Here is a 15483-nt window from a genome sequence, read left to right on the forward strand (position 1 = left end):
TAAGTATCAAAGTAAATAAAGTATCTTTATTGCAAGCCTGAATTAGGAGTTAATGCAGAACCACATATAATGGCTTTCTGCAAGAAAGCAATCTTAAATTTACTTAAGATAGATTTGTTTGTATGTCATATTTACACATTTTGTATTTTAATTAGTTAATATAAAACTTGCATCCATGTAGCTGATGCAAAGTAATACTTTGCCATTAATTTCTAGTGGTTGTCAGTGAAACATATAATGTAATTAGAGTAAAGTCTATGTAAAACAGTACTGTGTAGTGATGGAAGCAGAAGCAGCTGTTGTGCATTATAGCGATAGCAGTGTATATGTGGCTGTGTTGTTGAACTGATGCAGGACCCACAGGTTCTAGGAATAGAGGCAACAAAACCAAAAGAAATAGAGAAACCAAAAGGCAGATGGGAATACAGGTATGGTGGAAATGATGAAAGGAGCCAGAAGAATACAAAATAATTTATATTTCTGAAGTACACCAGGTGGGGAACACCATTAAGTCCATGGCCTAAAATATTTCTCAAAATAGCCATTAGCTGCCTTGTAATTGCTTTCCATTGGCCAACCATTTTGAGTGTTAAATTTTAGGTGAAATGTACACACTGCAGTTACAATCTACCTTTGAAAAATAAGTTTTAATATCAATTTAATTTTCATAGGTTCTTAATATTTGTAATGACAGTAATTTCAGCAAATAAACTGTTCAAATATAATATTACTTATTTCAGTAAATGACTAATGAGCACAAGAATATGTTTTAAATATTTAAGGTTAAGACTGAAATCTGCCCAGATGTTCAATGATAATGGACCAGATGTTGCTGTAGCAGGGTATCTAACGGCATCTGCCTGAAGGAATGAGACTCCACTATTTTACTCGTTAATTTTCAGTGCCAGAGAGGTTGATTGGCAGCAGTTAACCGTTATCATGTTGTTATGCCCCTCGCCTGAAGTTGCTGTACTATTTACGCTTAAAGAACGGTGAGCCATTAGCCCCACTGTTATTTTTGACAGCAAAATTTGGGCGAATATATTGTCTCCGATGTAGACTTGGGTCAATGGGTAAAGCAAAATCTTAACGACATAAGCTTCTTGGAAAACTTCCATCCCAGTGGGAAATTATTGGGCGGGGGTTGGTTTCCTGGGAGCTTTTCCCACTCTTGGCATCGCAACTTCGGCAGATGTTCAGCGGAAACCCTGCTTACACATGTGAATGAGGCTGCTGCCTTGCAGCAGCGGAGCAAGAATAGCTCTGGGGGGGAAAAAAAACTCACTCCCTTGGACTGTACTTACTACCCTACAGCTAAATTTGGGAATTCATATCCGATTTGCAGGTACACCCCCAGTATTTGTTTGAAAAAGAATCATTCCAATCCACGCACAAACACTGCTTGCATTGCTGGTTTTTGTCATGATGTAGGAAATTCACATCAAATAAATACTAGTGTAAAGCTCTCCTGAATGAACTCCTCATTAGATCTCTGCCACTATGTTGGCAGATATACTGAAACCAGCATTCATTAATACCTCCAACACTAAATGACACTGACTGTACCCTCAAATTCATTTTAGATCATCCAGATGTTTTTTCTGTACCAGAATGAATAGTTGTCTTTTCTTCCAGATAAAATTCATAGAATTCAGAACAAACCCAGAATACCAAATGCACTCAATTAAGAACCACAATTACTTTCATTTATATAGTGCCTTTAAAGTAGAAAAAATGTCCCATGGTGTTTCAGAGACATAATAAGACAAAAATGGACTGAGCAAAAGAAGGAGCTATCAAGAGGGGTGACCGAAAGCTTGATCAGAGGTGGGTTCAGCTGCAAATGCTGGGGCGAAGGAAAGGGGAATGCAGAGTTGGGGGAGCGGAGAGTTCTGGGAGGTTATAGGGCTGGAGAAGGTTACAGAGATAAGAAGGGGCAAGACCAAGAAGGAATGTAAACGTGAAGATGAGAATTTTAAATTGGAGGCACGGGGTGAACCAGTAGCCAGTGTAAGCCAGCAAGAACAAGAGTGTTCGGTGAGTGGGACTTACTGCAGAATAGGATATAAGAACATAAGAAGTAGGAGTAGGCCACATGGCCCCTCAAGCCTTCTCTGCCATTCAATAAGATCATGGCTGATCATTGACCTCAACTCCACTTTCCCGCCCGATCTCCATATCCCTTGATTCCCCGAGAGTCCAAAAATCTATCACCGCATTGAATATACTCAAAGACTCAGCATCCACAGCTCTCTGGGGCAGAGAATTCCAAAGATTCGCAACCCTCGAGTGCAGAAATTCCTCCTCATCTTAGTCTTCAATGGCCTACCCCTTATCCTGAGACTATGCCCCCTAGTTCTAGACACTCCAGCTAGGGGAAACCACCTCTCAGCACCTACCCTGTCAATCCCCTTCAGAATCTTGTATGTTTCAATGAGATCACCTCTCATCTAAACTCCAGAGAGTCTAGGCCCATTCTACACAATCTCTCCTCATGGGACAGCCCTCTCATCCCAGGAATCAGTCTAGTGAACCTTCGTTGCACCGCCTCCAAGGCAAGTATATCCTTCCTTGGATAAGGAGACCAAAACTGTGCACAATACTCAAGGTGTGGTCTCACCAAGGCCCTGTACAATTGTAGCAAGACTTCCTAACTCTTACACTCCAACCCCCTTGCAATAAAGGCCAACATGCTATTTGCCTTCCTTATTGCTTGCTGTACCTGCATGCTAGCTTTCTGTTTCTTGCACGAGGACACCTAAATCTCTCTGAATACCAACATTTCAAAGTTTCTCACCATTTAAAAAAATTCTGTTTTTCTATTCTTCTTACCAAAGTGAATAACCTCTCATTTCCCTACATTATACTCCATCTGCCACCTTACTGCCCACTCACTTAGTCTATCTATATCCCTTTGCAGATGCTTTGGCCATGATTTTTCCCATTGGAGGCGGGTTGGGTGCGGGTCAGGTGGCCGGCGGGTCCCGAACCCGCCTCCGCTGTCAGCTGGGAAAAGGGTGTGATTTTCCCCTAATTGGCCAAAGAATTCAAGGCGTGTGGGTTCCTCTGGCCCGATTAGTGTTTTGGGACCGAAACTCTCCTCTGCTGACGCCACTTATCCAGCTGCATTTAAGGGCTCCAAACAGCCTTGTTCCTTATCTGCCTGTGCTCTTGATGCTGTGGAAGTCTAGGAATCTTGCCTTCTTCAACGATGTCTAGCTCAAGGCCCAAGGCCGCCCCGAGATTCAGCGACGACTCCCTCAATGTGTTGGCGGAGGAAGAAGCCTCCCCAGTAAACAAAAGCTGTATGGCTACAGATTGCAAGGGAAGTGAGCAGCAGGTCAGTGTGCAGCAGAACCTGTGCCTCCGGGTCCATACAGAAGGAGAGCGGTGCTAGAATGCCAGGAACAGATGCAGGAGTCTCTGGCAGGTTTTGTCTCCAGGGTCACTGCGAGTGTGGAGAGGATGAAGGAATCCAGCTCTAATATGAGCAAAGCCTTTGTGGAGTCATTGGCGCATGAACGCATCACCACGGAAAGGATGGCAACCTCCGTGGAAAGGATGGCTACGGTACAGGAGAGGATGGCTACGGCCATGGAGGAGCTAAGTGCGCCAGAGTGTTGAAAACATGGTCATTGTTCAGAATAGACTGACATCTCTGGAGGAGCGATTGGCAGCTATTGAGCAGAGAAACCAGAACTTTGTGGAAGTCCTCTGGAGTAGATACAGGTCCTCATGGCCCCCTGATGTGCAGCAAGGTGCTGTCCAGCTACTTGCTAGCACTGAAGTGGGGCTGACCCATGAGAGGGATGTTGGTGGGGGCTCCTCTCCAGGCGCTCACGCTCCCATGCCACTGCATAGCCCTCGGTTAGAGCCCCACCAGAGTCCTCACCCAACTGAGATGGGCGTCTCAGCCCCTGCACAGCCACAGGAGGAGCAGACTTTTGCTGAGCCATTGCAAGTTCGCAAACCTAGAGGATGCCTGCCAAAGGTGTCGAAGCAGGAGCAGCATGAAAGTGAGCAAGGTGCCTCCACATCTGCTGAAGCTACAGGGGAACCAACACGTAGGAGCACGCGTAAGAGGAAGATAAAGTATTAGTAGTCACTTGGGTGTTCTGGAAAAACTCAGCAGGCCAGGCAACATCTGTGGAGAGAGAAATAGAGTCAACATTTCAGGTCGAAACCCTTTGTCAAGACTGAAAAAGCACAGGAAATGAAACAAATTAAAAGGCCAGTTTGGAGGCTGGGAGAGAACAAAAGAGAAGTGAAGAGACGTTCAGAGGTATTCAAAACGAGACGAGATAGTGATAGGACTAGTGCCTACCTTGAAGTTCTGCCCTTCTCTTTGACGGGATCTCCGTTTGGCTCTTCAACCTTGTTCATCCTCATTACTTTCAGTTTTCCTTCTCGTGTTTGATCCACACCTTTGTTTTGGCCCTCCCCCCCCCTTTTTTTCTCCGACATGGCAGCTGTCTCCCATTCTGCCAGCGCATTTCACACCTAATCTAGAGCCATCTTTTGTCTCCACTGGTCCTATCACCATCTCGTCTCGTTTTGAATACCTCTTAATGTCTCCTCACTTCTCTTTTGTTCTCTTCCCAGCCTCCAAACTGGCCTTTTAATTTGTTTCATTTCCTGTGCTTTTTCAGTCTTGACAAAGGGTTTTGATCGGAAACGTTGACTCTCTTTTTCTCTCTCCACGGATGTTGCCTGGCCTGCTGAGTTTTTCCAGCATTTTCTGTTGTTATTTTGGATTTCCAGCATCTGCAGTATTTTGCTATCGCACTTTGGTGTTCTGTTCAGTTGGTATATGCCATCATTTACTGATTTTTAATAAACTGCAGTGATGGCAAACTTGCAGTTCTGGTCTTTGTCATTTCAAAACTAGAAGTTCCCCTTTGAGGGCTCAGGGCGACTTGGATTGGTCATGATGGTGGTCACAGTGATAGGAAGCCACAGGTTCTTGTCTATGGAGTGGTAAGAAGGTGCCAGCCACAAGTTTGATTGGGCAACCTAAGTGTCATGCAAGCGTTTGCGGCAGACTGGGTGATGCCACTGATGGCTGCTGATGATCCCTGGAAGGAGACTGAAGCAAAAAGGTGAGTGCGGTGATGACTGACAGCCATTGGTGAGGGGTTTCCACCCGCTCCTCTGGGCTCCAGGTGTTGGTGCAGCATTGCGCAGATGTCTGCAACTATCTATAATGAAACTCTCATCCTCCTTTGACGCTGCTGCTTAGTCATGTTGGGGGAAGGTCATCCTCTGCCTCTAAACCCTGTTTTGGGGGTCTCTCCTGCGACGACGTGCTTCCCTGCGCTGATTGATGCCTTCTGCCCTGTGCAGCATCAGGTGGGTGAGGAGGAGGTTGGTGCTGCTGCTACTGTTGTTCATGGTGCTGCTGCGGCCGTGGGTGCTCCTCGTCCGAGGCTGGGGTCCACGATTAAAGGAGATAAATGGTTCCCATGCTGCTGGTGGAAACCTCTGCCTGAGCGCTCAGGTAATGTGGGGAGAGGGTTTTCCCAGGAGATGACACTGGAAACGAATCTCATCCTCACTAAATCCAAAATCAGTAGGCCTGCAAAAAGTTCTCCACTACCTGAAAATACAACGTTATGCAATCTGTAAGTGATCCTTGGTGAAAGTTCCGCTTTTATGGTGGAGCTGCAGCAGTCAGGAAGGCGGCCGCCAGTGAAACCGCCAGATTTAGCTGCCGTGTTGCAGGAGAGGCGTGCAGGCCGCTGAAAACGTTGCAAAATCTGAAGGGCCCCTCAAAATCAGCTTCGTGGGGAAGGGGGAAAGCAGCAGAGGCGGCTGAACAGATGGTCTCAATCTTGGTGACAAAGAATTCCACAAGCTCTTTGTCCTCCTCAAATTCCACCCAAAAAACTGACAATAACTGAGTATATACTGGGGGGGGCGGGGGTTTGTTATAGGAACTAAATTAACTATTTAGCTCCCATTGGCAGAAATGTTTTTCAAAATCCTATTGGCATCACTTTTTGATTGCAAAGCTAACCCCTGGCTTCTTTTCTCCACTACCAACTGTCTTCTTAAACCCCTCTACCCTGCTGCCTCCACCCTCACCACCAACAAGTGCGAGGAACTTGTGGAATTCTTTGTCGCCAAGACTGAGACCACCTGTTCAGCTTTCTCTGCTGCATCCCCTTGTCCACTAAGCTGCTGGCCACTCAACTTCTCTTCCCGGCCCCCATGCAACAAGTATAAAGCTACTGTACCCTTTGCAACCAGCCTCCAAATTCAGCTTCAGAATATCTCTTGTGCATCGAATCGCTCCACACTGAGGACAGATGACCTTATTGAATGGCAGAGCAGGCTCAAAGGGCCAATTAGCCTACACCTCCTATTTCTTATGTTCTATTCTTATGACAGGTTGGATAGAAATAGATTGTTTCCAATAATGTGGGACATGGGTACAAGATTAAATGCAAGAAATTTAGAAAATATGTTCTTTGTTGCACAGAAGGTTGCGAGACTGGAATGCACCAGCAGAGTATGTGATTGAAGCAGAGACCATGTCAACATTTAAGAATAAGTTAGATAGGTGGTTGAAGGAAAGGAGAAAGGGATATGAAAATGCGGCAGGCTCATGGGATTAGGACAACTGCTCATGTGGAAGATAAGCACCAACATGGACTGGTTGGGCTAAATGATCTGTTTCCATGTTGTAATTTCTTTGAATCATGTAACAACCTAAATTGGACTGTTAGTCCATTTTCTGTCATTCATTTCACTGCATTATTTGTAGCTTCCAATTCATGGTAAGGTTGCAGCTTGAGGACTTTACTTGTGATTCAGTGGTTGCAACAACATTGCAAGAATGGGTAGTAAGTGCAATACTCAACCTCCATCCGGGGCTTACTGAGCATGAACCAAACTGCAACTAAAAGAAATTAAATTTACATCATCTTGGCAGTGCAATATGTCTAGGTTTTCCTTTGCTATCTATCCCTCCACTTTGAACCACTAAACAATGGCATGCATGCACAGTAATATGACTAGGAGAAACAAACTGAATACCAGTCTTTGCCTTGCATTGAATTGCTGCTTTTAATTCTAAAAGTTAAGCTGTAGTTCTGTTCTTATGAAGTTTTTTTGATGATGTATTGCTCAAACCGAGACAGCAGCCCCCATCCCCCACCCCCCAGCCCTTAAATGGTGTGGCAAATAAAGGTACTCGTTTAAAAATGTATGACCATTTGTGCAGCTATCCTTTTGAAACTGCATTTTGTGAAACAACAAAACTAACCACTCTTACAGTTTTTCATTCTTGCAAGTATTCTTAAATCAGTTTGATACTCCTAGGTTATTGTCTTGTATTTCCAGGGCTATAGGGGGATCACGTGCTTCATAGTAGATAAAGACACCGAAGGCCTGCAAGTGGGGAAAAAAGAAGATAAACTTGGAATCCGTGCATCATCTACTTGTGCAGTCAATTTTGATAATGTCAAGGTATGTATTTTTTAAATGCGTATTTAACACGCTGTAATGTGTTATGTATAAGAAATCTTGGCTATAAACTTTGGTTTTGCCCATTTCCGTCTGTCCTTTGCTGGAGGGATTGACTCCTGCTCAGATATAGTTCCATGAATACCAATCACCCGCTGGTATCTTGCCTAAGTGGCCATTCTTCAGCACGAGCCTACACCCTTACTGTTAGGCTGTTTGACCATGGGGTACCACAACCAAGCCTAATCCTATTTTCATCTGACATCTATGCATTCACTTTTCCAACAAAGGTCAGTAGATAGCAATTGTGAGCAAGAATCTTGGGTAATTTCCCCATCCTCCTCCAACAAGTGAACACATGCCAATTCCCAGCATAGACCAGAAATCGATCCTGGGACCTTCTGGTTTGTATGGCACTGCTGCTCAGCTTATCGACTGAGCCATTGGGAGAACTTGGTTATATACTTGAATGTATTGTATCTTGCAATGCATATGGTTATTATTTAGTAGCCTTGTAATCTAATGTGTGTTTATTATGTTAAATTTATATATATTAAATTGTCTTTAATTATAAATTTGATCTCCTGTGACTTTTACAAGTAAACTCCTGTCTAGAGCACAGGTGTTAACCTGGTCTGTGCCTTAAGGCCACTACTCTAAATAGGAAAATCCAGGTAATTATAGCCACTTATAAACTATTGAGGTTATGTGCAATCCCTTTGCGCAAGAGCCAGAATCCGTGGCAGGAGTGTGGCAGGGGCAAAGATGATGGTTTTGCTGGATGAAATTGAGGATTATCCATGACTGGATGTCTGACGAGCAGTCTGACAATGGAGAATTGAGAGAGGTGGTGAAGTAAAGCTGCTGGTCATCAGACTATGATGTGAAAGGTGACCCCATCTCTGCAGGTGGTGTCACCAACAGACAGCATATAGATGAGCAAGAAGGGGTGCCAAGAATGAACCCTTGGGGGACTCCAGATGTAACTGGGGGCGGGAAGAGAAGGCAATGTTAGCGACACTCTGGCTAGGTTGGAGAGGTAAGAGTGTAATCAGTCGAGTCCTGGAGATGGTTTGCTGGGGTACGGTGGGATTGGGGAGGGGTTTTGGGATCTTTTGGTGGCGGGGGGGTTAAGTTTGGCATAATTGGATATTTCTGGGATCTGACACTAATTGAGGAGCCAACGTTTAGCAGCCTACGGGGACCCGGAAAATGGAACTGAACAGATTATCAAGCCCCAACCTCATAACCGCAGTCCCACCTGTCGGCCTTCTCCCTGATCCTTTTGCACATCAGGCATATTTTACCCCTCTTCACTGCTTTCCCTGTTGTCTGCTAATTTCTGTCTTTTATGTTTTATCTTGAAGCAGCTAATGCACTATTAGTGAGTTTACTGACCTATACATTGTTTAATAAAAAAAAATTCCAGAAACAAATTACCCCAAATGTTCAGAAGTTTGTTTATTTATGCAGTTTCTCAGTTTTTTGATAAAAGAAAATTCCCTTGACCCCAAAAATGGTTCAGGAGTGATTTTTTTTTTTTAACCAAATTTTCAACCTTTTGAGGAAAGATAAACAATCTTTGTTGACAGTTCAAAAAAGACAAGAATGAAAACCGAATGGTATAAACCATTTTGTTGTTATGTGTTCTTTACTTTGGAATTGAGATATGGCTTCGAAAGGAAATATGATTTTTTTGTATTTAAACATCAAAATGTAAAGCACATTTTTTTGAGGTAATTTTTGATAGGTATAATATAATGTATACATAAGGGTTTCTTTATACAATTTAACCCTGAAATTCCTGGGGGGGTGGGGAGAGAACAGAACCTGCCCACCCACTACCAGTGACCATGACCTCCTCAGAAGCGGGGGAGCTTTGTTGCGGCACTTTGCCATAGTGTCAAGAACTTTCTAGGTTTTTATTAAAGTGTGGCTGTCCTCTTCTTCCAGTCTAGGTAATCCAATCTGTGACCACTGCATTGCAAGAACAGACTCTCAAATTTTGAATTTCCCCTCTTTTCCCCGTCCCTCCACATAGCCTTAGTAACGCTGTGTGCCAGAGACTCGTAGGTGTCCAGAATTGCTAAGTATGTAACTGAGGAAAATAAGTCATCTGATGTGTTATCCTTGTTTGCATCCCATTTGCAGGAGGGCGTATTATGTGCCTGCCCCCAAATGTGCCAGTATTAGTGATGGAGTGGAACCTCAGCGATTCTGGGTTCTGGCCTATATTCTTATCTCTTACTGCACCCCCCCCCCTCCAATAGAATTTAATGGACTGTTTATTTATTAATTTTTTTTTAATTTTTTTTTTTATTAAAACAGTGTCATAGAGACTGATTCCTCTCAATCCTCTGTCACTCGCCATTCTGAGGAATATTGCTCGGGTTTGCTTTTTACTGGGTTTAGGTGTCTAGGGTGCCCTGAAATGTTAGTAAACTTGATCATCCGTTGAGCACATTGCCACTGGGCCCCCATCTCCTTCACTATTGCACAAAAGAAATATGCTGTCATATGGTCTATGAACGCACCTCTCGCATTCTTCATTGTGCACTGCTCGCTCATCCAAACCCCATCAAAGCACTCCCCCTTCCAACAGCTTAACAGTGTCAAAGGGCAGCCTTGTCTAGGTTCAATTCCCACTCCAGATACTTGAGCACAAAAATCTAGGCTGACACTCCAGTACAGTACTGAAGGAGTGCTGCACTATTTGAGATGTCGTCTTTCAGATGAGACATTAAACCGAGGCCCCGTTTGCTCTCTCGGGTGGACATAAAAAATCTCATGGCTCTATTTCAAAGAAGAGCAGGGGAGTTATCCCCGGTGTCCTGTCCAATATTTGTCCCTCAATCAACATCACTAAAACAGATTATCTGGTCATTATCAGATTTCTGTTTGTGGGAGCTTGCTGTACGCAAATTGGCCGCTGCATTTCCTACATTACAACAGTGACTACATTTCAAAAGTACTTCATTGACTGTAAAGGGCTTTGAGAGGTCCTGAGGTTGTGAAAGGTGCTATATAAATGCAAGGCTTTCTTTCTTAACTGTCTGTGAGCAATGTCACAGGAGATCTGCAAATATCAGTAGTCTATATTTTAATTGTTGTGACTATATGTGATTGGTATTTCTGTATTACTTTATTAGTATGTATTTTTCTTCTCTTCTGGATTCGATCATATTCTACTTCTGTTGCAGGTTCCAGAGAGTAATATTTTGGGACAGCTGGGTCATGGGTATAAATATGCCATTGGAATGCTGAATGAAGGCAGGATTGGGATTGCTGCACAGGTTTGTGGAACTATACATCAAGAATTTTTGCAGTTGTATAAACCTTTATCAGACATCTGATGGAGAGCATTCCTAGAGTGGCTACATTGGTGCTACAACTTCAGACTGCTGTGGGAGCTGAGCTGCAAGTACTTGCTAGGAACTTTATAGCATATGATAAGTTTTTAAAAAAATACTCAAAACAAAATGTGAATGCTCTGCTAGTTAAAGAATTGAGTAGCTGATCCAACCCGGAAAGTTCCAGGATCAATCCTGGTCTGTGCTGTGCTACGTGATCTTGGTTGGGGTGTCAATAGGCCTAACCACCCCGTAAAATTGGTCACCATTCCTATTGTAGAACCCAGACTTTGTTTCTTTTTTGAACTATAAAATAGGAAATGAAAAGTACTCATCCTAAATTTTCCTTTCTCTTTTAGGAGATAATATTTGTTTCTAATTCTGTTTTCTACAGATGCTTGGGTTGGCACAGGGATGCTTTGATAACACTATTCCTTACTTGAAGCAGCGAGTTCAATTTGGAAAAAGGATTTATGATTTCCAGGTACATTGGTCAAACCTGCTTTCCTATAATTCTGGGATTTATTTTCTCTCAAATATCGTATGTTCCAAGTAAAACCATCTTCAGCTTTCCTTCCTCTTTGTCCTTTTTGAAAGCAATTCCTAACTTTTCTGCCTTCATCAAGGTGAAGTCTGTCATGAGTCAGGAAATCGAGTACTGCTCTAGTAGAGTAGAAAGTCGATCTCCAGAAAGGACCACTGTTGAGCTCATGTGACATTTCAGCTTCCTGTGATCGTCATCTTTGAAGTCTTCCTGAAAGAGATAATGTACAATTTAGTGTTGATGAGCAATTTTGTGCTGTGAATTGCACTCGCTGGGTTAAGCGACAGATCATAGATTTACATCTATGGGGTGATTTGATGGAGGTTTATAAGATGTTGAAGGGAATAGATGGTGTTTGAGTTGAAAGTTTGTTCCAATAAATTAGGCAGGACTGGGTCACTATTTTACATTCTATAAGGCTAGATATAGGAGATGGTTTGTTTCCCAGAGAATAGTGGACCTTTGGAGCAGGCTGCCAGCTTGTGCAGTGGGCGCTGATTCACTGAATTCCTTCAAACGAGGGCTGGACCTATTTCTGGCTGAGGCAGAGATCACCTCTTACAAAAGGTAGGTACTGCAGGGAATTCAGGACCAGAGTGATCTGCACTAGTTTCGATCGCCTAGGTGGGTTGGAGAGGAATTTCTCAGATTTTTTCCCCCCTAAATTGGCCTGGGTTTTTATCTTTTCTCCTCTGCCAGGAGATCACATGGTTTTGGATAGGGTGGAGAGCAATGTTCCCTTTAGGCCGCACAGCGCTCTGCAGCTCGCTCACCGGCTATTAAATAGGGGAAACCACTCGTATGCAGTATTTTGAATGAGCCACACACCCCAAAAACAAATTAGAGAACATTGGTGGAGAGTGTATATATTGTGATACACAAGGTGTCATAATTGTGTGGAACAGGCTGGATGGACAAGAATTTTTGTATAATTGCCTATATGGTGAACTTGTGATCTCAGTTGCAGGAAGGCACTGATGGAGGCCATCTTTTTTCCTACACATGGGACAGAAAGTCAGAGAAGCTGTTTACTGATGAGAACAGCATTGATCAGGGCTTCACGATAGGATGCTAGCCTCTGTTCTTGGCTGAATATAGTCAGTTGTACAAGAAGACAATGGGAGAGAAGGGGAGGAACAAACAAAGCAAAACATGCTACAGAAGATGAACATTTCAAATATAGTGGAGGCTATTTAAAATCTATTAGGTGAACATAAATCCTGCTTTAGGAGTCATTTCATGTAGGACCCTTGCCACCAATTTATAATGCAGTGTTGTTCAACCATTAATGCTTTACAGATTTGTTGCTTAGTTCTCTAGCAAATTATGATGAACATTGGCCCAGATTTTGTGGTTAAATATAGCAGTGAGGCTAACTTTTATTAGAGAGTAAATCGGACAGCAACTTCTGGCGACTGCACATGCACAGTTAAATGCGGAAATCGGGAAGTTACTCTGAGTTGCCCTGCTCCTCCAGCAGCTGCACTATACTGGTATCACAACGAGAGACTGAGCATTCAAATACATGGTAGGGCGTGAAGTTGGGGTACTTGCGTGTTAAATACCCACTAAACACAGCAGAAAAAGTTGGGGCTTGTCCATTCAAGTGTAAGTGAATTTTTAATGGTGTGATAAGTCTTGCTCACTGCCAAACAACTTATCCGGCACTGAAAATTAACTTTTACAAGTGTGGATTCTCATTCTTTCAGATTTTAATTATTGCTGGAAATTATTTAAAATTTAAATAAAAATCATTTCACTTTTTGTTTGTCTTTTATCTCTCTTAATCCCATCTCTCTCTCCCCCTCTCTCTATTTCACTTTCGGTAATGATTTGGCATTGAATTAACTATTCTAACTTACACTTCCTGGTTCAGACTACGTGTCTCAGTAAGGATTCTTCAATCTGATTGCTTTAGGAGTTTACACAGTTGCTTGCCCTGTTCACACAGGTCCCAGATTGCCTGTAGAGGGCGCCACTCTGTTTTGGATTTCTAATCGAGCAAGTTCCAGTGCAAAAGGCCATAGAAAGTCTGTGGCAAGTGTAAGTGTAATGAATGGCTAGCGCCGTTCGTTTGCCGCTGACCACAAAATCCAGGCCATTCATTTTTTAAAAGATACACTTTGTAACAAGTTGCTTAATGCACTGGGTTATTAATGGGCACAGATTAGAATGGTGGAAGTTATTGAATGTGATTTGGAATACTTTTATAAAGATGATAATCACATCTAATCTTAAAATGTAGAGTTGAGTAATACATGTCTGTAGTGTTGCAAGTAGCAAAAGAATGCTTTAAAAAAAAAAAAAAAAAAAAAAAAAAAATTCATCCAATCTCATTGGTACAGGGCATGCAACACCAGATTTCTCAGATTGCAACCCAGTTGGAAGCTGCACGACTGCTTACATACAATGCTGCTCGACTAAAAGAAGCAGGGAGACCCTTTATTAAGGAAGCGTGCATGGCAAAATATTACACTTCTGAGGTAAGAAACTGAATATAGAACCGGGTGAATTGAGGAATAGCACTCGGGTAATGTAAGGTTGATGTATATGTATCTAACACTGAATGAATGTTTCCTTCAGTAGTTCTAAATATGCAAAGCAAAGACAACACTATGATGAAGAACATTTGAGCTCCAATACACTTATCCACAGAGTAGAAGAACAGAAGTTTGTATGCCTAATTTCTCAACATACCTAGTTTTCAGCTTTGGACTTGAGTGATGCTGAAAAGAGGCTGGGTATTTCCCTTTAGGGGCAGGTGGGGGAGAGGAATAAAAATCACAAGGGGCATCACATTTGACAACCATTCTGCAGTGGTTAATTTAAAGGGCATCATCATTAGAGGGCCTGACAATAGGCTGCTTGCTCAACTTAATGACAGAAAGCAAAGCATATTAAACAATGTAGTTATTGTGGATGCACAAGTGAAGAGTTGCATATACTGTATATATGATCTAGCTTATTTTAAAGTGATGAGACCTACTTCTCTATTTATATCTCTTTCTTACAGATAGCAGCCTTGACTTCTGCCAAATGTATTGAGTGGATGGGAGGAGTTGGCTTTACCAAAGATTATCCCATAGAAAAATACTATCGAGATAGTAAAATAGGTAAAATCAAATTATACTGCTTTTCATGTTTATGATTTGCATGAATACTCATAATGTACATTCAAGACTTGAAATTGAATGTTGACCATCAAAGTGGTAAAGAATTTTGAGTTCTCTTACCAACTACTGCATGAAATTTCATAAATGGAGTAGTATTTTTTGTATTTTCTTTTTAGAGGGTGGCACAGGGAGGAGGGGAGGGACAGCAGATGAAGTCCAATAGGCAAATCCCTGACTTAAGTGGTAATTCACTTTCAGTAAAAATTGACCTTGTAAGTGATTGATTAAAGCAGTTTGATAGTAATGGGTTAGGATATCTATCATTATCATTTTACTTTGACTTTTTGAGATTGACTTGGCTAGCCCTATCTAGCTTCAATTCATAGTCATGCAGTTGTATTCAGTACAATGCTACGATGAGCCAAACCAACCACCAAAACTAGTTTTTATATTAATCTGGTCTGTGCTTTTGAATTGTTTTTATCTTTATGAACTGTAACCCTATTTATTGTCCTTTTCCAGGTTCAATATATGAAGGAACCTCAAACATTCAGCTGAATACAATTGCAAAATTGATAGATCAAGGGTTCTAATGTTGCTGTATGTCATCAACAGTCCCTTTGATGCCTTCTTAATGTCGTACAGTTTACTGCACATCAACAAGGAAGCACAAGTCCAGCTTCATAAACTGATTTTTCCCTCCTGTATAGAATGTTTTTTCATTAAAATAAAGCTTCACTGGTAAAATCAAATACCATTTTGGTCGAGTTATTTTAAGATCAATTCCCTAAGCTCCTCCTTGAATAGTTGTGCACTGAGTTTTTTGACATTACCGTTCCTGCATGAATGGAGATTGTCAATAAATTATTTATTTTACGAAATATCTGTAGTATATATGTTGTAAATAATTTATGGTAGTACCTGTACTTATATAAACAGCAATTAGTAATAATAGAAAATTAGAAAAGCATTACTTTTTTTGCAGTCCACATGAATGGTTCTCAAAATC

The 15483-nt window shown here is 42.1% G+C and overlaps 1 protein-coding gene across 3 annotated transcripts in view; it reads left to right on the forward strand.

Moving 5' to 3' along the window:
* The window catches only part of acadsb (acyl-CoA dehydrogenase short/branched chain), a 75634-nt gene extending 60408 nt beyond the window's left edge, over positions 1-15226 (forward strand). For 2 of the 3 annotated variants that reach the window (XM_085994606.1, XM_085994608.1), the window contains 6 exons: positions 7345-7470; positions 10668-10760; positions 11212-11301; positions 13707-13844; positions 14375-14474; positions 14997-15226. In XM_085994606.1, coding sequence (XP_085850732.1) covers positions 7345-7470; positions 10668-10760; positions 11212-11301; positions 13707-13844; positions 14375-14474; positions 14997-15067 — 618 coding nt within the window. In that variant the 3' untranslated portion in view covers positions 15068-15226. The remainder of the gene's footprint in view (positions 1-7344; positions 7471-10667; positions 10761-11211; positions 11302-13706; positions 13845-14374; positions 14475-14996) is intronic. The other variant, XM_085994607.1, reaches the window with a different exon arrangement.
* The last annotated feature ends 257 nt before the right edge of the window (positions 15227-15483 follow it).

This window comes from Somniosus microcephalus, chromosome 8, assembly GCF_052327205.1.
Source record: "Somniosus microcephalus isolate GS21.2 chromosome 8, FLI_Smic_1.0, whole genome shotgun sequence".
Classification (NCBI taxonomy): domain Eukaryota; kingdom Metazoa; phylum Chordata; class Chondrichthyes; order Squaliformes; family Somniosidae; genus Somniosus; species Somniosus microcephalus.